General features: G+C 41.2%; 1 protein-coding gene across 1 annotated transcript in view; it reads left to right on the top strand.

Annotated features, from left to right (window-relative positions):
* hsd17b12a (hydroxysteroid (17-beta) dehydrogenase 12a) overlaps positions 1–22,965 on the top strand; it is a 174,865-nt gene that overhangs the window by 63,039 nt on the left and 88,861 nt on the right. Inside the window, exons 4-5 of the mRNA XM_043705480.1 lie at positions 8,120–8,230; positions 18,292–18,356. Of these exons, the coding sequence (XP_043561415.1) occupies positions 8,120–8,230; positions 18,292–18,356 (176 nt within the window). The remainder of the gene's footprint in view (positions 1–8,119; positions 8,231–18,291; positions 18,357–22,965) is intronic.

The raw sequence follows: 22,965 nt of genomic DNA, 5'->3' as shown, positions 1-22,965 counted from the left end.
ATTGTATGATCTCATATCCTGGGTTGCAGGGTGAAGAGAGAATTGACCAACACTGAAACCACTCCTTGATACACTCCATCTAGATTCATAGACAGAAGGAGACATTTTATGCCATAATAGCTCTGCTGACATTTTGAGATTTTTCAATTCATTCCATTTGTTTGGTCTTTCTCTGCAAAACATTTCTCTTCAAATCTTAATTCAGTCCCATCTTCAAAGTCATTTTTGAACATGCTTCCGCTAATCTCAATCGTGCAGTGCATTCCAAGAAATTGCTACTCTGCTCAAAACTTTCTTTTTCCCTTATCCTTCTGTCTTTTGCCAGTCATCTTAAGCAAATGGAATTAACGAAACTTAAAACAAACTATACAAATCCTTCAAGATCTTGAACATCTTTTAAATCTTCCCTTTTCTTTCTCTGGTAAAAGGAATACACAAATCTTGAAATGTAACCTAACTTTTTCATTCTTGGCACCGTTTCAGTACACTTTCTCTATACCCTATACAAGGCCTCACCATCTTTTGTATGGTGTGATGCTTAGAGTTAACATGGTAGTCTTCAAGCCTAATCTGAGAATTATGCAATTTTTGGCATGGCTTCTTTGCTTATGTTCTATGTCTGTATTTGTAAACCAAGGAGATTCTGTAGACTTTTTTTTCTTAAGCCATGTCGCTTGTACTATCACTTTCAAACTTCGTGTATATGGTCCCCAAGGGCTCTGTTGCTGCCCATTTCAGAAGAGTTTTCCTGAAGTCTGATTTTATCATAGCCGTTTACTGGGCAGCACGGTGGCTCAGGGACCTGGGTTCAATTTCTGCCTCTGGCAACTCTGTGTGGAGTTTGCTCATTCTCTCTATGTCTGCGTGGGTTTCCTCCCACAATCCAAAGATGTGCATGTCAGGTAAATTGGCTATAGTGTTAGGTGCATTAGTCAGGGGTAAATACAGGATAGGGGAATGGGTCAGTGTGGACTTGTTGGGCCAAAGGGCCTGTTTCCATACTGTAGGGAATCTAATCTAAAGTTTACTGCAGTTGAGTTTCGCATCATTTCCAGATTTTGCGATTGTGCACAAAGTTGCAATGTAAATGACAAGCGACAGTTCCATCACTGAGATTTGGTGCACAACAATACACTTCCTTTAGCTTTGATAAAGAGTTACTCATGACTCCTTTTTGACTTGAGCCAATATTGTATCTACAGAATAAGGGTCTCATTAATCTCATGGCTGCAACCCTCAACTTGATTCTTTGTGTAGCTGTAATTGTTGTCTCCTTTTTGCCTCCCACCATCCCAATGTTGGTTATTCAAGTTGCCACTGTTTATTGTCTGATCCATGTATGAGCAATTCTGCAAATTCATCTGACACTAGCAGCCAAAGAATAAAGCTTCATGATGGCTTCAAAAAAGAGTGGGGAGAATATTTGGACAAATTCAAGTTTTTGATTTTTTTAATTTAAATATGTGGCATCTGGGTATAATCATTGGCATTGTTGAAACCTATGTGAGATGTTTTAAATCTTTTGTTTACAGTTTTGTTTCAATAAAGACTTCAAGTATTGGTATGTGATGACATTTTGGACTTTTAACTGGAAGGTGAAATAGTCCTGAATAGTTCAGTTGCATTTTGAAAATCCAGCTTATTGTATTGATTAAATGTAATGCTTTTTAAATCGGTGACTGCTTGACTAGCTTTTAAAAACACATCTTTTTCACCCTCTTCTCAATTGTTTCCTGTGGTGATCAATCATTCATTCCAAAATTAATTTCTACATTTTGAAACTTAGTTTGTCTATTTCAGAAGTGCAAGAGGAACAAATATCTAGGGCTTTTTAAGCTAAACAAAAAAAAGTTGTTTCTCAAGTTTAGCTCCGTTGTAATCTGTATCTTTTTATGTAGTGGATTCAATTTGGCCATTACAATATTTGGTCCCTGGATTAAAAACTAGGATTGTGACATCTTTATCGCCTGTGAAATGCTCCTTTGAATTCCAGAGATGAATTGCTTCACTTAAACAGGTGCTTCAAAAGCACTTTAAACTTTAATACTGATTTTGTTTAAACCAATTTTTCTGTATCGCAGCATTGTTAATGCAAAATTATTTTTTTAAACCAGCTGTGTTACTGTTTTCTTACATATACCCTGAGTGTTGTGCTTGAAATGTAAACTAATGACGTGATTTGCATTTATGGATTGTTGCAACTTTCCAGTGTACACTTTGTATTCTTCACAATGTAATAAACCAGTGTTTTCAGTTGCTAATTTCACCATATAAACCCACTGCAATTTGAATGTGGTGAATCATTTGGTTATCTTAAGTTGGTTAAGATTGACCAACATTGCTAGGTGCTGCTGAAAAAGCTGGTGACGTAGTTGTCTGAGTTTGCTCACTTGACCATGTTTAGTACAATTGAACCAGTTTTGTAAGTTTATGGAAGCATTTTCTCTCCCTTGGCAACTGTCTACAAATCTCCACCTTTTCTGATGCCTCTGTTATGATTTTGAAAAATATTTCTAACAGATAATCTAGTCCCATTGAATTACTTATAGGGGTTTGCAATAACTTGTCTATTTGTACGATTTAAAACATCTGCACTATGTAATGATGAGTAAAACGTTTTGACTTTTTTGAATTAAGTGCTATTGAATGTATATAGTATTGAATTGCATTTGTTATGTTTAAATTCAATGTTAATGAATTTCCCTGGAGTTCTCGCCTGAAGTTTATGCTCAATCATTGAGTATTTTAAAGTTCTTGCATCTAATAACACCACCTAATGTCTGCTGCCTTGCAGTTTCTTAGTTTCACCCAAACAGATCCCACATGTTGTTCTTCCAATCTGAGATTTTCACTTACTGACGTAATGATTCTTTCCCTTAACACTGGCACAACTCTATCTCCTCTTCCTCCTTGCCTGTCTTTCCTAAACATCAAATATCCTTGAATAATTGCTTTCCAGTCCTGGTCACCATGTTTCTGTAATGGCGGTTAGAGTATTTCTATTCGTGCCTTTCAAACATCTACCTTACTGCAAATGATCAGGTAAAGTGCCCTTAACTTTTTGACATTATCTGTTTTGAAGCATACTCTCCTATTTTCTAGTCTCGGGCAATTTTTTGACTTCCAGAGGTTACTCCCTCAGGTTCCCACTCTCCAAAAACCTAATATTAAAAAGAGCAAGAGAAAATCTTTGATGGTATCAGTTCGTCTAATGGAGGTCTAACCTGACCAGTGTAAGCAGGCCTCAGCTGCCCCAGAACTGGTTCAAATCCTCAGGAATCTGGTGCCCTTCCTCCTACTCCAGTTCTCCAACCATGTATTCAGTTGATCAGATCTCCTATTTTTATGCTCATTAGCATGTGGCATTGGGAGCAATCCTGACATTACTGCTGTTGAGGTTTGCTTTTAATTTCCGTACTAACTCCCCAAAATCTGCCTTCAGGACTTGATCTCTCTTGCTACCTATGTTGTTCATATCAACGTGAACCACGACTTCTGACTCATTTTCCTGCTCCTGGGAAGGATGACCTGCAACTGTTCCATGACATCCTTGACCCTAGCACCAGGGAGGCAACACACTATCCACAGTCGCGTTTGCTGCACAGAAATGCTTGTCTGATCTGACTATGGGATCCTCTTTCACTATTGCTTTTCCATCCTTTGACCCCCCCTCCTTAGCTAAATTGTCTATAGTGTCATGGGCTTGACTCTGACTACAATGACCCTACAAGAGCTTGTTTATTATAATTTTGCCTTGTTTAACTTTTCAGTAGTTCTTTGAATAAGTTGAATATCAGTAAATCCATTCCTGGATTTATTACCATATGGTGCATGTCATGTGTAAATGATCAAATATCCCAATGTGTTTTGCTCTACTAACTTAGCTAGAAAGTGAATGTTGGGTAGGTATGAAAGGCTAGCAGTGGTGGAAAGAGCTTTTAATCTGACCTAAAGCAGCTGGAGCATGAAAATCAGGCACCACGGTGAGGGAGCAGTTCCTTCAACAATATCATGCTGCAGCAGCTTAACATTGAAATATCATTTGGGAGAGTCAGAACTAGAGAAGTCTGCAAAGCTAAGACTAAGTAAACACTCACCTAGATATATGAATATAGTCATCAAGTTTTCAAGACCAAGAGATTAAGATTTCACATCTGCACCTTAGCATTGAGGGTAGGGTATTGTTGAGTTAGTTACAGTCTAAAGTAGCAGAATCGGTTCACTCTAGTAGTTAGTGTTCTTATGGACAGTTAGTCCGTTTTCTTAGTGGCTTGCAAAGGTACAAGTGTAACAGCTTAGACTTTAGACAGGAAGAAACTTCTTGTTGTCATTTAATTAATATTCTGGAACAATTATCTAAGATCAATACAGTTAATGTAGCTTCAAACTTGGACCTGATCATACCAGTGTATTGCAGGTGCAACCAACCCTTTTGACTATGACAAGGGAAATTTGCTAAGAGCACCAATTGGTTAAATTTGAATATCCTTCTGTTAGTTTGTATCCGTTCTGCATAATTGGAACCATTGCCAGCATTAGACTTCCACCTGAGCCCATTTATGTGTTTTGTAGCTATTCAAAGATCATCAATGACTGTGGAATAACTGTTTGTTTGAAGTGCTAAATAGAAGATAAATATTCAAAACCCCTTAGTTTGTTTGAGAAATTATTCAGCCAGTGTTTCTTGCTAAGAATGGAGGTATAGCTAAACCCACGTGAAAGCCATTTGTTATCTATTGATACGGATGCAGTGTACAAGAGCAAGGAGGTGATATTGAACTTTTATGAGACACTTGTCAGATCTCAGCTGGAATACTGAGGATCCCCGATTTTATGAATGCAATCCCAAATAGGGTGCAAGTTTACAAATCCGACATACAATCATTTCCTCTACTTATGAATAGTTGCTTTACGTTGACTTGCAACTACATGTGGAACCATGGGCGGAGGGCAAGATCTTAAACAAATATTGTCAGAATTTTACTGGAGAAAGACATGGAAGCTAGGGATCTCAGAAATAAATGTCTTGAAAACCGTCCACATTATAGAACCAGAAGTGCTGGAAGTCTTAAAACGCATAAATGCAAATAAATCCCTGAGACCTGATCAAGTTATCCCAGAACATTGTGAGAAGCTAGGGAAGAAACTCTGGGCAGAGCAGAGTCCCGAGCAGAAATATTTGTATTATCAACAGGCATGGGTAAGAGGCTGGAAGACTGGAGAATGGCTGGTGTTGTTCCATTGTTTAAGAAAGGCTGCATGGAAATGCCTGGGAGCTGATGTCGATTGTGGATATGTTGTGGGAGGAAATTCTGAGACACAGGATAGATATGCATTTGAAAAGGAAGGACTGATTAGGGGTTATTAGCATGGCTTTCTACATGGGAAATAGTGTGTCTCAAATTTGAGTATTTTTGAGAGGTGACCAAGATGGTAAAGGTCGGTCTCCTATACAAGTTTTGATAATGCAAACACTCTAACGTGATTGATGAAATGGGGACACTGTTTCTAAAGTGGGGACTTTAAAAACATGTATTGGTTATAGTGTGATTCAGGCCTCATTATTTTGACTTGTGCTGCTATTACACGATTATCTTATCACACAGGATTACGTGAGAACAGAACTCCCGTGTAATAGCAGAACTGACAGTAGGTAAAGGCAAGGTGGTAGACGTTGTCTACATGGACTTTAGCAAGGTCTTTGAGGTTCTGTTTGGTATTCTGGTTAATAAGGCTCCCTGCTTCTAGGATGCTGCCTGACCTGCTGTGCTTTTTCCAGCACCACTTTAATCTAGATCAGCTGGGATCCATGGAGAGCTAGCCAATTGGATACAAAATTGGCTTGACAGTAGAAGAGAGGGCTGTTTTCAGACTGGAGGCTTGTGACCAATGACGTTTCACAAGGATTGGTGCTGGTCCACTCCTAAATCTTTTATATAAACGATTTAATGAGCATATAGGAGGCATAGAGTCATACAGCATGGAAACAGACTTCTCGATCTAACCTGGCACTGTTGAATAAGTTTCCCAAACTAAACTAGCCTCACTTAGCTGCATTTGGCTGATTTATCCTCTGAACATTTCCTTTTCAAGTATCTATCCAAATGTCTTTTAAATGTTTAATTATACCTGCCTCTACCATTACCTTTTTGGCGGTTCATTCCACATACTAACCACCTTTTGTGTGGAAAGAATTGCCCCTCAGGTCTCTCTCAAACTTTCTCATCACCTTAAAAATATGCCCCCTAGTTTCAAACTCGCCCACCTGGGAGGAAAGACCTTTGCTATTCACCTTATCTTTGCTCCTCGAGGTTACCACTCAAACTCCTATGCTCTAGTGAAAGAAGTCCTAGCCTAATCAGCCTCTCCATATAACTCAAACCATCTAGTTCTGGCCACATTCTTGTAAATCTTTTCCGAACCCCCTCCAATATAATAATATCCTACTTATAGCAGGGCAGTACTCCAGAAGTGACCTCACCAACATCCTGTGCAAGCTCAACATGACGTCCCAACTTCTGTACTCAATGGTCTGAGCAATGAAAGCAAGGGCATGGTTAGTAGGTTTGTGGATGATACCAAAATTGGTGGTACAGTGGACAGTGAGGAAGTTTATCTAAGAATACAAGAGAATCCTGGTCAACTATATGGTGGCCTGATGAATGGCAGATGGAATTCAGTTCAGACGAATGTGAGGCATTGCATTTTTGTAAGACAAGCCAGGGCAGGACTTAAGCAGTTCGCGTTAGGGCCTATAGAGCTGAACAGAGACCTAAGGATGCAGGTATGTAGTCCCTTAAAAGTGAAGTCACAGCTAGACAGTGGTGGAAAAGGCATTTGGAGCACTTGCCTTCTCTGGCCAGAGCATTGCGTACAGGGGTTTGGGACGCCATGTTATGGCTGTACAAGACATTGATAAGATCATATTTGGAGAGCTGCATGCAATTCTGGTTGCTCTGCTATAGCATGTTGTTAAACCGGAAAGGGTGCAAAAAGGATTTACAAGGATGTTACCGAGACTTGTTGGTTTGAGGTATAAGGGGAGGCTGGACAAGCTGCAACATTATTCTCTGGTGTATAGGAGACTGAGGGGTGACCTTAGAGGTTTCTAAATTATTGAGGGGTATAGAGAAGGTGAATATCAAGGTCTTTTCCCCAGGGGAGGGGAATCCAAAACCAGAAGGCATAGGTTTAAGGTGAGAGGGGAAAGATACAAAACAGACCTGAGGGGCAGCTTTTTCACAGAATGGTGTGTATATGGAATGAACTGCCAGAGGAGGTTGTAGACGTGTGTACAATTGGAACATTTAAGACATTTACACAGGTACATGGATAGGAAAGATTCAGAGGGATATGGGCCAAATGCAGGCAACTGGGACTAGTTCAGTGTTAGGAAACCTGGTCAGCATGGATGAGTTGAACTGAAGTGTCTGTTTCAGTGCTGTAGGATTCTGACTCTACATTGTATTCCGACTTGCCAGTTGCTCTGTACAAATCGACTTGCGAAGGAACTTAAGAACCCATTTGCAACATTGTGGCTGCCTATTCTGTGCATAGTTGTAGGATTCACATTATAGCAAGGATGTGAAAGTATTAGAGTGTGCAAGAGCAATATACAAGAATAGTTCCAGGGTTGATGGATTTTAATAATTAAGATAGGTGGTAGAAGTTAGGACTGTTCACCTTGGAGTGAAGGCTAGGAGGAGATCTAACGCAAGGTTTCAAAATCCTGAGCAGACTTGATAGAGTAGATTAGGAGAAACTCTACCAAAGTGCAAAAGGATCAAAAACTGGGTGGCACAAATTTTAAAGGGATTTGTAAAAGAAACGAATGCTATGTGAGAAATACCTTTTCTCTCAGTCAGTACTTAGGGTCTGGAATACACTTTGAAAGTTGAACGTAAGTTCAGTTGAGGTCTTGAGAGGGGTATTGGATAATTGTTTGGCTATTAATGTGAGGGGGTTATGGGGAAAGAACAGAAAATTGGCGTGAGCTGAGCCAGTTGGCTGCCTGTGCTATAACACTGACTTTGTGGTTCATGTATCTTGAAACTGATTCCATGCATTATTTCAAAGTCCTGGAGTAAATTGTAATATGCACAAACATTCTCTTTTCTAGGGGAACAATTCAAAGTTGAAACTAAAACTCTTGCAGTGGATTTTGGAGAAGGAACTGAAATTTACAAGGTTATTGAGGCTGGCCTGGCTGGACTAGAAATTGGCGTTCTGGGTATGTACCTTTTGAATAACACAGGTGAAATTCCTGTGTCTCTGTTTACAATGCTCAAAGCCTAAACTTGCAATTGTGTGTACTTAAAAGCAAATGTTTTATGACTTTTTAAAAATAAGATGTTGATTTAATTCCATAAGAGGGAGGGATTTCATTTTCGATGTTATGCTTCGCTAGTGAATGTTATCTATTCACTTCTTCTGGGGTACAGCAAGCCTCCATACAGTAGACACTTTATTTCTTTCACTGAATAAGCTAGTGTTGCAATTCCCCAGATAGCCCCTTCCCCCTCCCTTCTTTTGCTTTGGAAAATTTTTGAAAGAAAGTTGCTTCAGTTTAATCCCAGCTAAGTAGTGTTTACTGAGTCCTATCTTCTGTGAAGTCATCCTCTGCCTCCAGTTGAACCACACTTGTTTTTAAATTTGTATTATAAAATATCTGTCTTTACAGTGATTTGCTGATTTGCAAAATAAGTCTCTGCAGGTAAAGGATTTGATGCAGCAGTTTTATTTTTTTTCCCAAGGTGCAAGACATTTTAGTTTTTTTTTGTTTTGATACTTTACAAGATCTAGGTGGAGAAAATCTGTGCATTGTGTGCAGGGAAGGGAGAAAGGGAATGGAGTGGTCATACTGACTTGGAAAGATATACTATTGGAAAAAGAGGCTGCTCTTGAGGATGCAGTTAACAGAATTTGTTTGGCTAGAGTTGAGAAATAAGCGAGGATGATCAGTTGACTTGGGGAATATTCTCTTGATCCAATTTAAAAGAGAAAAAAAGCAAATTCGCAGGGAAATTGAACTTGCAAGAGCGTGAAATGAGGCTTTATCCCCATTGATATTCAGGTAATTAATATTAGTGTAAAGGAAAAGAGGGGAAGAAATGTGTCCAGAGAACTTTGTTGAGCTGTATGGTCTTGGTTCTGCTAGAAAGGACACTTAGCTGGATGTGGTGCAGGAGGGTATGATCATCGTGGTCCAAGAGAAAATGGTCATGATGGCCTAAATGTCTGTGGGGGAATGCTTGGATAAGAGCAATTGTACAGCGAAAGGTTTAGACTAATAAGTGCAAGGAATGATCTAAAGTAGAACTTCTAAATTGGAAGATGGCACGTGTCAATGCGCTTAAAGAAAAACTAGGATAACTGCAATCATTCTGCCCTCAAACTGCCCTCCATTCCATCCTCTTCCGCCGACCCAACCAGTGCCCTCCCACTGACACACTCATCCGATAGGCTAAACTGGTCTTCACCCTCAACAATTTCTTCTTTGAATCCTCCCACTTCCTCCAGACAAAAGGGATAGCCATGGGCCCCAGCAATACCCCTGTCTCCTCTTCAGGTATGTGGAACAGTCCATCTTCTGCAGGTACACTGGCACCATTCCCCACCTTTTCCTCTGCTACATCGATGACTGTATTGGCGCTACCTCGTGCTTTTGCGAGGAGGTTGAACAGTTCATGAACTTCACCAATACCTTGCTCCCTGACCTCAAGTTCACCTGGACCATTTTGGACACCTCTGTCCCCTTCCTGGACCTCTCTAGCTCCATTTCCGGCAACAGACTCAACATGAATATCTGCTTCAAACCCACTGAATCCCACAGCTACTTGGATTACACTACCTCCCACCCTGCCTCCTGTAAAAACTTTATCCCTTACTCTCATTTCCTCCAGCTCTGCTGCATCTGCTCCCAGGAGGACTAAGTCCACCATAGAACATGCCAGATGGCTACCTCCTTCAAGGATCGCACTTCCCTTCCCACGTGGTCGATGATACTGACCAGCACATCTCACACCTTCGCCCTTGAACCCCACCCCTCCAATTGCAACAAGGACAGAACCTCCCTGGTCCTCACCACCTACCCCACCAACATCTGGATACAGCACATCATCCCCTGCCATTTCTGCCAACTACAACCAGGCTCTATCTGCATTCCGAAGAGATGTTCCCTCTGCAACTCCCCCATCAACACACCCTCCACTCCTGGCATCTTCCATGCCTCCGCAAACAAGTGCAACACCTCCCTCATCACCTCCGTCCAAGGCCCCAAAAGATCCTTCCACATCCAACGGGGATTTACGTGCATTTCCACACACATCAGTGTCCATTGCTCTCAATGTGGTCTCCTCTACACTGGGGAGACAGAATGCCAACTTGTGGAACGTCTCTGGGACATAAACACTAAACGACCCCATCGCCCTGTGGCCGAACTCTCTAACTCGCCCTCCCACTCCGCCAAGGACATGCAAGTCCTGGGCCACTGCCACCACCAACCTCTGGCCACCTGACGCCTGGAGGAAGAACACCTCATCTTCCAACCTGGGACCCTGCAACCGCACTGCATCAATGTAGATTTCACTAGTTTCTTCGTTTCTCCTCCCCCCCCACCTTATCCCTGATCCAACCTTCCAACTCGGCACTGCCCTCTTGAACTGTCCTACCTGTCCATCTTCCTTCCCACCTATCCGCTCCACACTCCTTTCTGACCTGTTGCCATCACTCCCCACCTCCTCGTACCTGTCGCATTGCGAGCTACCTCCACCCTCACCCCCATCCATTTATCTCTCAGCCCCCTTGGGCTACCCACTCACACCTGATGAAGAGCTTATGCTGGAAACATCAACTCCTTGGATGTTGCCTGACCGGCTGTGCTTTTCCAGCACCACACTTTTTGACTCTGATCTCCAGCATCTGCAGTCCTCGCTTTCTGAGTTGAATAGATTAGTGTCAGGTAGGCATTTATACTTCCAATTGGCCAAAGTTGTTGGTCCAACTTGTGTTTCTGAACTTCAGTGTGTAGAGGCTGGAAGTTCCTGCTGTCTTTGGTCACCAGATTGTCCACGATTTGGCAATAGCAGAGCTGTTTGATGCTTCTGTGTGATCTGAAATTTCTTACCTTGCAACTATAATTGCACACTTTTATTTTGACACCGGTCATTCCATCTGCACCCTTTGGTGAGCCCAATATACCTGTTTTTTTTTTGTCAGGCAGATAACACTTACGTTGTCACTTCTGGAAAGCTTTTTTTTATTTACCTATGAAATAACAATGGGTTTTTTAATGGCTTGATGTACAGTTTAAATAGAAATGCAGGGATGTGCATTTCATAAAACAGGTCATTTGGTTGACTTTCACTTTTTTGGATGATAGCCTATTCTTTATTCATTCACTTTATCAATATATGGATACTTCTGTGAGAGAAGGAGCTAAACCCTTTTAGGCAATAAGGCCGTGCAGGGGAATGAAGTAAAACAGGGAGCACTTTGGATCTAGCGATCGTAACTCTATTAGTTTCAAAATGGTTATGGAATAGGATAAACCTTTCATAAAAGTTGAAATTTTGCCTTACCATAATTAAAACCTTTAATTGTATGCGATAAGAACTTTCCAAAGTTGATTGGAATAGACTGTTTGCAGGTAAAGGGTCGTCTTTGTCAAGTGGGAAGCTTTCAAGAGTGTGATGACGAGAGTTCAGAGGCAGTGTATTCCTGTTAGAGTGGAGGGTAAGGTTGGTAAAATTAAGGAACAATGGATGAATAAAGATATTGAGGTTGAAATTAAAAATAACGATCTTATTTTTGACATGGGCAACTTGGTTCAATTGAATCTCTTCACCAATATAATGAGTGTAGGGGCATTCTTAAAAAAAGCAGGAAGGCGGGGAGGGGATATGAGCTAGTACTGGCAGATAAGGTAAAGGATAATCCAAAGAGATTCTGCAAATACACTAAGAGCAAGAGGGTAACTAGAGGGAGGGTAGGGCCCCTTAAAGATCAAGGAGCTTATCTTTGTGTTGAGTCCCAGGAGATTGGAGGAATACGAAATGAATATTTTACACTAGTTTTTACTGTTGAGAAAGAAATGGAGTCTAGAGAATGCAGAGAAATAAACTTTGATGTTTTAAAAACAATTCACATTACAAAAGAGGAAACTCAGGAGGTCTTAGAGAATATAAAGATGGATAAATCTCTGGGACCTGATCTAATGTACCCCAGAACATTCTGGGAATTAAGGGAGGAAACTGCAAAACCCCTTACAGAAATATTTGCATCATTATAACTACTGGTGAGGTGCCTGATGACTAGAGGGTGGCTAATGTTATACCTTTTAAGAAAGATTGTAAGGAGAAACCAGGGGAGCTATAGACCTGTGAATCTGACTTCAGTTAGAGGTAAATTGCTGCAAGTGTTTATAAAGTTGGGATTTATGGACATTTAGAGAGGCAAAAATTGATTAGGGATAGTCAGTATGGTTTTGAGTGAGGAAAATTATGTCTTTCAAACTTTTGTAGTAGTAACCAAAAAGATTGAGGGCCTAGCAGTAGACATCGTTTAGGTGGATTTTAGTGAAGCCTTTAACAAGGTTCTGCATGGTAGACTAATTAGTGGTTAGGTCACATGGGATTCAGCGTGAGCTTGCTACTTGGCTTGATCAAATGGGCTGAAAAATGGCAGATGCAGCTCAATCTGTGTAAATACAAGATATTACATTTTGGTAAAACAAGCAAAGCTAAGACTTATACAGTTAATGGTAGGGCCTTGGGTAGTGTTGTAGGACAAAGGGACCTAAGGGTGCAGGTGCAATAATTCTTTGAATTTAGATCACGCACTGACAGGGTGATCAAAAGCATTTGGCAAGCTTGTCTTCATTGCTCCCTCCTTTTGGGTATAGGAGTTAGAAAGTCAAGTTGAGGCTGTAGAGGGCATTGGGGCCTCGTCTAGAGTACTGGGTCCAGTTTTGGTCGCTCAGTTATAGGAAAATAATTATCAAACTGGAGAGGGTTCAGGGTGTTGCCAGTTATGAAGGCTTCAGTTATAAAGAGAGGCTGGATTGGCTGAGACTTTTTTCCACTAGAGTGTAGGAGGTAATGAGTTTTCTGTTCCCTAGGATGGGGGATTTCAAGATTAGGGGGCACATTTTTAAGGTGAGGTGTGAGAGATTTATTGACATGAGGGGCAAATCGTTTGCACACAGGGCGGTTTGTGTGTGGAATGAACTTCCTGAGATAGTAGAGGATGCGGGTACAATTACAAGTTTGAAAGACCTTTAGAACATGAATAAGAAAGGTTTGGAGAGATATGGGCCAGAAACAGGCAAGTTTCAACCTGAGCTACAAATCTTCTCAAAGGGATTAGTTCAGTTTGAGATTGTTTGTTTGACTGGTTGGACTGAAGGGCCTGTTTCCATGCTGTATGACTTTGAGATCTGGGCATCACTGGCTTGGCCAGCATTTAATGGCCTTGAAAAATAGCAACAATCTGCCTCCTTGAAGCACTGAAGTCTAAACGGTGTAGGTGCAGAATGAGTTCCAGATTTTTACCCAGTGACAGTGAAGGAGCAGGGACAGTTCCAAATCAGGATGGTGAGAGAGTTGGATGGGATCTTTCGTATATTAGTGTCCCCATGTATCTGCTGCCTTTGTCTTTCTAGGGAATCAAGAGTGCAAGTTTAGGAAGTGCTGTTTATGGCACCTTTTGTGAGTTGTTTTAATGCACCTTGGTGCAAATTGCTGCCATGAGTTAGTTAAGTGAAAATTAAGGCAGTACTGTTATCTTATTTAAAGGCAAGGTGCTGTGTTCCTGATGTAATTTGATTGGTTACACTACCCTGCTTTAAGCAAAGCACACTTTACCCTACACTTAAAATACAAACAAAAGAAAGAAGAATTGGTATAACTTTATTGAAAAACGTAACCGAATAATCATTATTTAATTACTATTGTTCCAACTTGGTAATATCCTACAAACACACCCTTGGCAAAAGCAAATTCAGCAAAATGCTGTCTGATGTGGTGCTTTTCCGGTCCAGGATGAAAGACACTGAGAAAATTCTGTTAGAGGTTTGGCAACTTCCACAAACAACTTGTAAAACCACAGAAAGCTATACTAATGACCTCGGTGATGGGCAAGTTGTTGGAGGGAATCCTGAGGGACAGGATGTACATGTATTTGGAAAGGCAAGGACTGATTAGGGATAGTCGACATGGCTTTGTGCGTGGGAAATCATGTCTCACAAACTTGTTTGAGTTTTTTGAAGAAGTAACAAAGAAGATTGAGGAGGGCAGAGCAGTAGATGAGATCTATATGGACTTCAGTAAGGCGTTTGACAAGGTTCCCCATGGGAGACTGATTAGCAAGGTTAGATCTCATGGAATACAGGGAGAACTAGACATTTGGATACAGAACTGGCTCAAAGGTAGAAGACAGAGGGTGGTGGTGGAGGGTTGTTTTTCAGACTGGAGGCCTTTGATCAGTGGAGTGCCACAAGGATCAGTGCTGAGTCCTCTACTTTTTGTCATTTACATAAATGATTTTGATGCGAGCATAAGAGGTACAGTTAGTAAGTTTGCAGATGACACCAAAATTGGAGGTGTAGTGGACAGAGAAGAGGGTTACCTCAGATTACAACAGGATCTTGATCAGATGCGCCAATGGGCTGAGATGTGGCAGATGGAGTTTAATTCAGATAAATGCGAGGTGCTGCCGTTTGGGAAAGCAAAACTTAGCAAGACTTATACATTTAATGGTAAGGTCCGAGGGACTGTTGCTGAACAAAGAGACCTTGGAGTGCAGGTTCATAGCTCCTTGAAAGTGGAGTCGCAGGTAGATAGGATAGTGAAGAAGGTGTTTGGTATGCAGGCTGGCCAGGACATTGGTTAGGCCACTGTTGGAATATTGCATGCAGTTCTCGTCTCCTTCCTATCGGAAAGATGTTGTGAAACTTGAAAGGGTTCAGAAAAGATTTACTAGGATGTTGCCAGGTTTGGAGGATTTGAGCTATAGGGAGAGGTTGAATAGACTGGGGCTGTTTTCCCTCGGAGGCTAAGGGATGACCTTATAGAATCATGAGGGGCATGGATAGGGTAAATAGGAAACGTCTTTTTCCTGGGGTTGGGAGTTCAGAACTAGAGGGGCATAGGTTTAGGGTGAGAGGGGAAAGATATAAAAGAGACCTACGGGACAACTTTTCACGCAGAGAGTGATACGTGTATGGAATGAGCTGCCAGAGGAAGGGGTGGAGGCTGGTACAATTGCAACATTTAAAAGGCATCTGAATGGGTATGTGAATAGGAAGGGTTTGGAGGGATATGGGCCGGGTGCTGGATTGGGTTGGGATATCTGGTCGGCATGGAAGGGTTGGACTGAAGTGTCTGTTTCCATGCTGTACATCTCTGCTAGACTATGAATCTAAAGCCCTGGTTCCGTGAGAATCTGACTCCACCCATTCATGCTGCTGCTATTGTTTAAAAAAACCCCAAGGTCTCACAAGCTGTTTACTTTCCTTTATTGGCTTGGAAGTGACTGCTCAGCATTTATGGCTCAAAACCTCTTCAAAACAAACGTAGGACAAAATACACTTCCCAAAGCTATAGTGTTGTTGCCACCTGCAAATGGGGAAGTATTTAGTGTCTCACACTCATGAATTGTACCTTGTGGACGGTGGACAGGCTTTGAGGAATTGAGGTGTTACCTTTATTTAATGGTGTAATTGCCTTAGCTTAAGTGAGTTGCGAGTTTCTGCAGCGCGGTGGAGGGCAAAACCAATGTGGTGATGAGTGAAACCCCTGACCTCGATGGCGGTCTTCCTGAGCAGGGGCGAGAGCAGGAACATGTGGTCTGATGTGGCTGGCGGTGAGAGCAGGAACGTGCGGCCTGTTGGGGCTGGCGGTGAGAGCGGGAACGTGGCCTGAGGAGGCTGGTGGCGAGAGCAGGAACGTGCGGCTCGAGGCGGCTGGTGGCGAGAGCAGGAACGTGCGGCTTGATGCGGCTGGCGGGAACATCTGACCTGAGGAGCCTGGCGGCAAGAGCAGGCAACTGTTCCTGAATTGGCAGCAATCCAAGGCGGTTGGTGGTGACAGTGGGAGCAGGTCGCTTGAGGCGGTGCAAGAAGCAGAAACAAACAGCCCAACGCAGCAAGACCTGGGCGGTGGTGGGGGTGAGATTGACGTTTTGTGAGGAGTGTGAGCCCAGCATGGCCAGGTGCTCATGGACTGTGGGCTTGAACTTTTAACAGTATTTCTTGATTTTTTTGAATTTTAAGTAAAGGCGACTGTAATGTTTAAGGTTTTAATCTTGTTTCTTTACTTTTTTGCTTTGTACCCAAGATTCTGTACCTGAGTACCTTTGTACCTAAGATGGTGACTTATAAACTTTTCACTGCACTCATGTGAGTGCATCTGACAATAATGCTCATTCTAGTTCTAATTGTCGCATAACTTTCAGTCTCTGACTTGCTTTTGCCGCCACAACATTTATATGGGTGGTCTAGTTTTGTTTCTTGTCAATGCGAACCCCTCACTGGGATTTCAGTGATGGTAACACCATCGAATGTGAAAGAATTGATAACTAGATTCTCTCTAGTTGGAGATGGTTATTGCCTAGCACTTTTCTGGTATGCATATGACCTGCCACTAATCAGCTCAAGCCTGAATGTTGCCCCGTTCATGGTGCATTTGGATATCAACTATCTGAGGAGTCATAATTGGTGCTGATCATGGTGTAACCATCATCATCTCTGAACAAACGGTAGAGGGAAGGTCATTGATGAAGCAACTGAAGATGGTTGGCCTCGAACGTTTACCCTGAGGAACTCCTGCAGAGATGTCCTGGAGCGGAGATGATTGCTCTCCAGCTGTGAATATTATTTCAGAACAAGATTACCTTGAAACTTCGAGGGAACTGCTCATAATCACTGATTCCTGATTGTGTGCAAATTGTACTTAATTTTCAGAAATGAAGATCCTAACTTCATTTAAATATTTATTTGAATGACCTGTGCCAGCTTCAGTGCCTGGAGACTAATTTAAAAAGGATTTGTAATTTAACTGGCATTAGTGGTTCTCCTTTATCATCAAATCATAAAATCCCTATTGTGTGTAAGCAGGCCATTTAGATTAGATTAGATTCCCTACAGCGTGGAAACAGGCTCTTCGGCCCAACAAGTCCACACCGACCCTCCGAAGAGTAACCCACCTAGACCCATTTCCCTCTGACTAATGTACCTAACACTATGGGCAATTTAGCATGGCCAATTCACCTGGCCTGCACATCTTTGGACTGTGGGAGGAAACCGGAGCACCCGGAGGAAACCCACACAGACGTGGGGAGAACATGCAAACTCCACACAGATGGATAGTTGCCAGAGTTGAATTCAACCTGGGTCACGGATGCTGTGAGGCAGCAGTGCTAACCACTGAGCCACCGTGCTGCCTTTCCTTTTTTCCCCTTGCTTCACCTTGATCCCCTAAATTTTATTTTTCATTTTTTGACTAGACGTATGGAATCTTTCCCTTCTTTCCCACCTGCACAGGGTTATTTCTTGTGTATCCTATGAATTTGATGCTTTTGTCATGTGTCATTTAGGAAAAAAAATCTACTAACTCATTGTCCTGATAGTCAGTGGGTGGAGTAGTTGATGTTGATCTCTAACTTTGAGGTAGTTAAGTTTTGTGTGACAGAATATGATGTACCTTTCAAAGTTGAAAATGTTAATTGTAATGAAACTAATTGAGTAAGATTCCATTATTTAAATTTTACAGTACCAAGAGCATCCTGCTAACCATATGCCAGTAAGGAAATATTTGTTACTAGGTTGTGTATCTTCATAGGAATTCCCCATTCATATAAATATTATTGAACTAATGACCAACTATAAAGAAGTCAGTAATTTTTTTCTGCCTGTAGTGAAAGCTATGAATGGAGCTTAAAAACAAAAAAGTCAATTTATTTGTATTGTTTCTATTAAATCTTTATTGCGGTAGAAGAGGGACATAACTGTTGAAGATTTTTGCCTTGCACTCCTCATGACAGAACAATGATGTTTCAAAGGGAGCAGCAATTTTACACTGAGGGAATTGGTTGTGTTGAAAGTCTGGCATTCTTGCACCTGTCCTTATGAGTGCAAGCTAAAAAGTATGGATTGCATGTCTACTTTCCTTTTTCCCTCTTTTTTTTTTTAAACTGCAAAGCGACAATTTGAATCTTGAATAAAATTTTCTATCAGGAAATTCTGACGATGAAGAAGTTAAATGAACCCTAATATATTGTTTTAATTTTCTTCAGTGAACAATGTGGGAGTTTCTTACGACTACCCAGAATATTTCCTGGATGTTCCTGATCTTGATAATGTAAGTATTCTACTTTTAATTGATTTTCAGTCTTGTCCTCAAGGGAAAGTTGAGAACTGAATGATGCAATGGGTCATAAGCTAACTCTCTTTATCATTTTGGGATGCATTCAAACTAATGTAATACAAATTTGCTCTCCATACCACCCCACAGCGCAAACATAACTGAGGTTAGTATTTATCTTTATATCTTGTGATGCCATGCTATGGTACCCATGATGTGGAGGTGCCAGTGTTGGACTGGGTTGGGCAAGGTCAGAAGTCTCATAACATCAGGTTATAGCCCAATAGATTTATTTGAAATCTCAAGCTTTCAGAGCATTGCCCCTTCAACAGGTGAAGTAGAGCTGACAAAGGGGCTGTGCTCTGAAAACTTGTGATTTCAAATAAACCTGTTGGACTATAACTTGGTGTTGTGTGACTTATGACCTTGTTGTTGTGTGACATGATTGCAATAGATTCTGGTCTGGTGTAAACACTGCCATGGGGTCCATTGGGCTGGCAACTTCCTTGATTGTATCTTGAGTGAATGTACTCACTTTGTCCTGTGGTTATTTCTACCATTGGGTTACTTTCTACACCAAGCATTCACATCTTTTGTATGCAATTCTTAATTGCTCCCAAAGTGCAGCGGATAAAAGTAATTTGTGAAAGCAAAGAACTGTGGATGCTGTAAATCAGGGGTGGGGAAAAAAAACTCAGCTAAGCAGACACAGTAAGTGTGGAGAGAAAGAGTTGATGTTTCAGATTGATGGACCTTCCATCAAAACCCTTTATCTCTATAGCTGGTAACTTATTTGCTGAATTTTTCCATATTTTTTCTTATTTTGAAGAAATTGGTCAGAGTTGGAATGGAGTATGAATTCCAGCCGCTTTACTCCCATCAAGTGAACAAACGAAAGTTTCATGCCAATTAATATTTCTCTCAATGCAGCTTTCATGTTATACAATTAACGGTAGGGCTTTGGGGAGTGTTGCTAAACGGAGACCAAGGGCTGCAGGAGCATAGTTCCTTGAAAGTAGAAGCACAGATAGACCGGGTAGTGAAGAAGGCATTTGCCACGTTTGCCTTCATTTTGAACTTTTGGAAGGTCATGTACAGATGAAAATTATATAATGAATGTCAGAATCCTTTGGAGTATTGATATGCAGGGGGATCTGGGTGTGTAGGTCCACAGATCACTGAAGGTGGCAGTCCACATATAGAGAGTAGTAACAATGACCTATGGCATGCTTGCCTTCATTGGAAGTGGCATTGAGTTTCAGTATAGACAAGTTATACTGTAGCTTTATAAACTTTTAATTAGGCCTCACTTGGAATATTGCATACAGTTCCGGTCACCCCACCACTAAGGGATGTGAATGCTTTGGAGAGGGTGCAGAAAGGGCTGACAGTGCCCACGTCCCCAGTTTGAAGTTGCTGCAAACCTGGTGCAAAGGAAGATGGTTGTGGATGTTGGAGGTCAGTTATCTCAGCTCCAGCATGTAGCTGCCATCTTCAGCTGCTTCATCAATGACGTCCTCTCCATCAGAAGGTTGGCAGTGAGGATGGTGACTGGTCCTTGTGTTTCTTTCATGATGTCTCAAATGTTGAAGCAGTTGATGCCCATATGTGGCACGATCTGGATGACATCAGACTTAGGTTGATAAATGGTAAATGTCTGTGTCACACATGCCAGAAAATGACCATCACCAACAAGAGAATCTAACACTGATGTTCAATGGTCACTGCCATTGCTGATGGGTGGTATGGTGGTGAAGTAGGGTCCCCCACCCCCTCAATCTATCATTGTGGCTTGGATTCAATGCATTCTAATTATAAGTAGAGAATTACTGAGCACTCTGGATTAGTCATCCAGAGACCCAAGTTAAATTTTGGGGATGTGCGTTCCATTTTAGACCCCTCATGGGCAGCTGCTAGAATTTAAATTCAATGAAAAAAATCTGGAATTGAAACCTGGTCTGCAGTATTGTGACCATTTAACTTGTTTTTTATTATAAAAACCCATCTGATTCATTACTGCCCTATTAAGTGTTAGCCTCAGCTGGTCAGGTCTACATCTGACTCCAGTCCCACAGCAATGTGGTTGATTCTTAACTCAGAAATTGCACTGGCAAGTTACTCAGTTCAAGAACAGTTAAGGAGGGGGTGACATACTGACCTTGCTAGTGACACCCACAACCCATAAAAGAATGTAGAAATCTCCTTCCCTTGCAACATCGTGACAGTAACCATTAACTAGAAACTGAACTGAACCAGCCGTATAAATAGTTTTGTTGCAAGAACAAGTCCGATGTTCAGATTTCTCTGGCGTGTAATGTACTTCCTTGTCTCCCCAATGCCAATTCACAGTCTAGAAGGCCCATGTCAGGAGTATGATGCGCACTGTCCAGGACAAAGCAACCATTGGTTGGCAGACCATCTAATAGCAAAATAAAAAAAAAACTGCCTTCGGTTTACTGTGCTGTAGTAAAATGTATGTTAAATTCTTTATTCTCAACTCTTTTTTTTTTAATAGACATTTTTATTAGAAATTTAACATTTTTACAAGTTTACAAAAATAAACAAAACTCTCAAGTGCAAACATTGATATACAATTAAATCTTAAATATATAATAACCAAAATTTAACAAAAGAAAAATACCGAGGGAAAAAAAACAAAACTCAACTAACTACTAATCTAACCTACAACTAACCAGGGTGCATATTTAAGTCACTTACATTATTCAAATAAGTCAAAGAGAAAAAAAACTGCGGATAACACAGAAATTGGTTAGTGAGATACATGCTCGGAATGTGTTAACAAAACCCGTATTCGTGCGAGATTCCTCTCCCAAGGGGCCCCGGACCAGCCAGGTTCGTAATCTCAATTAAATAAAAGCCCTTGTTAGGATAGCCAAAATGGCCATGTAAAATATTAACAAGGAACCATGATTAACTTTAAGTTCCCCTCCTTGTAATTAATAGTTTAAATGCTAATATCTGTGAAGGCCTCAGGAGATAATCACTGAGATCTGCTTTTCCTGATGATTATATTCATGATCGTTTTGGCAAATGACTCAGCAAAAAAAAAGCACAAAACAAAGATATTTTCTAATCAGTATGTTCAGAGATTTCATTACACATGGAGTCATAGAGTTGTATAGCGCAGAAACCCATCGGCCCAACTTGTCCATGCCAACCAGATATACTAAATTAATCTCGTCCCATTTGCCAGCATTTGTCCCATATCCCTCTAAACCCTTCCTATTCATGTACCCATCCAGATGCCTTTGAAATGTTGTCATTGTAACAGCCTCCACCACTTCCTCTGGCGGCACATTCCATACACACACCACCCTTTGCATGAAAAAGTTGCCACTTAGCTCCCTTTTAAATCTTTCCCCTCTCACCTTAAATCTATACCCTCTAGTTTTGGACACCCCTACCACTGGAAAAAGACTTTGGCTCTTTACCATATCCATGCCTCTCACAATTGTATAAACCTATATAAGATCTCTGGAGCAGGTGGTATTTGAAGCCAGGGCTCCTGATTTAGAGACAGGAACCTCTCATTGTTCCACCAGAGCCTCGTTACAAAATTATAGATTGGACGGCGGGAAGTTCTACAATGATAAAAAGAAAACTTAAATTTCTCTTCCACATATCAGATAGAGTTTCTTAATCGTAGCAATCGTTGTAATTTTCGTTTGCCTGAGTTTGTAAAAGACATAACATGAAATGTAGATGTCAGACTTTGAAGTTGTAAATTATATGTGTTTCTGTCGATTAAAACAGGCATTCATCCCAACATCATTTTCAGGACACATACTGCATATCACTCCCGTGAGCCCTGGTAGATATGGCTAAAATCTATCTTTCTGTCAGTATGGAATGTTTTGTGGTTGTGTGGAGCAAGACCATCTGAAATGTTTTGGACAGATTCATCGCCTCAATTCTCCTTTTTTTCTACATTACTAATATCAGTTGGGGAAAGATTCTCACACTATGTCTTTGGTAGACTCAATCTTAATAAAAAGTGTTGGTTCATTACATAAATGTTGGTTGCTAGTTATATATCAACTGACTGTATAATTGTTTCTGGTGAGGCATAAGACTCAACTGAAAAATATGTATTAGTGCTATCTTTGTGAATTTAACACTAGAACAGCAACTTAGAAAGATCCTGCTAAAGATGTATTAATACCCTTTTAGATACTAATGGGCAGAGTCTATCTCGTTCAGTTAACCCTTTCAGGAACTAACTATCCGATACAACAGGAACATCCACATCGCTGCTGAATCAGGAATTCACTCAGTTGCTGAGTAATCCTTCATTGAATAAAGAACAATACAGGCCCTTCGACCCTCCAAGCCTGCGCCGACATATTTTACTAAAATTGCCTTCACTTACAGGATCCGTATCCCTCTATTCCCTTCCTATTCATGATTTGGAGATGCCGGTGTTGGACTGGGGTGTACAAAGTTAAAAATCACACAACACCAGGTTAAAGTCCGACAGGTTTAATTGGAAGCACACTAGCTTTCGAAGCAACGCTCCTTCATCAGGTAATATCAGCTGATGAAGGAGCGTCGCTCCGAAAGCTAGTGTGCTTCCAATTAAACCTGT

This window comes from Chiloscyllium plagiosum, chromosome 16, assembly GCF_004010195.1.
Source record: "Chiloscyllium plagiosum isolate BGI_BamShark_2017 chromosome 16, ASM401019v2, whole genome shotgun sequence".
Taxonomy (NCBI): domain Eukaryota; kingdom Metazoa; phylum Chordata; class Chondrichthyes; order Orectolobiformes; family Hemiscylliidae; genus Chiloscyllium; species Chiloscyllium plagiosum.
This window is presented reverse-complemented; position numbering and strand designations above follow the sequence as displayed.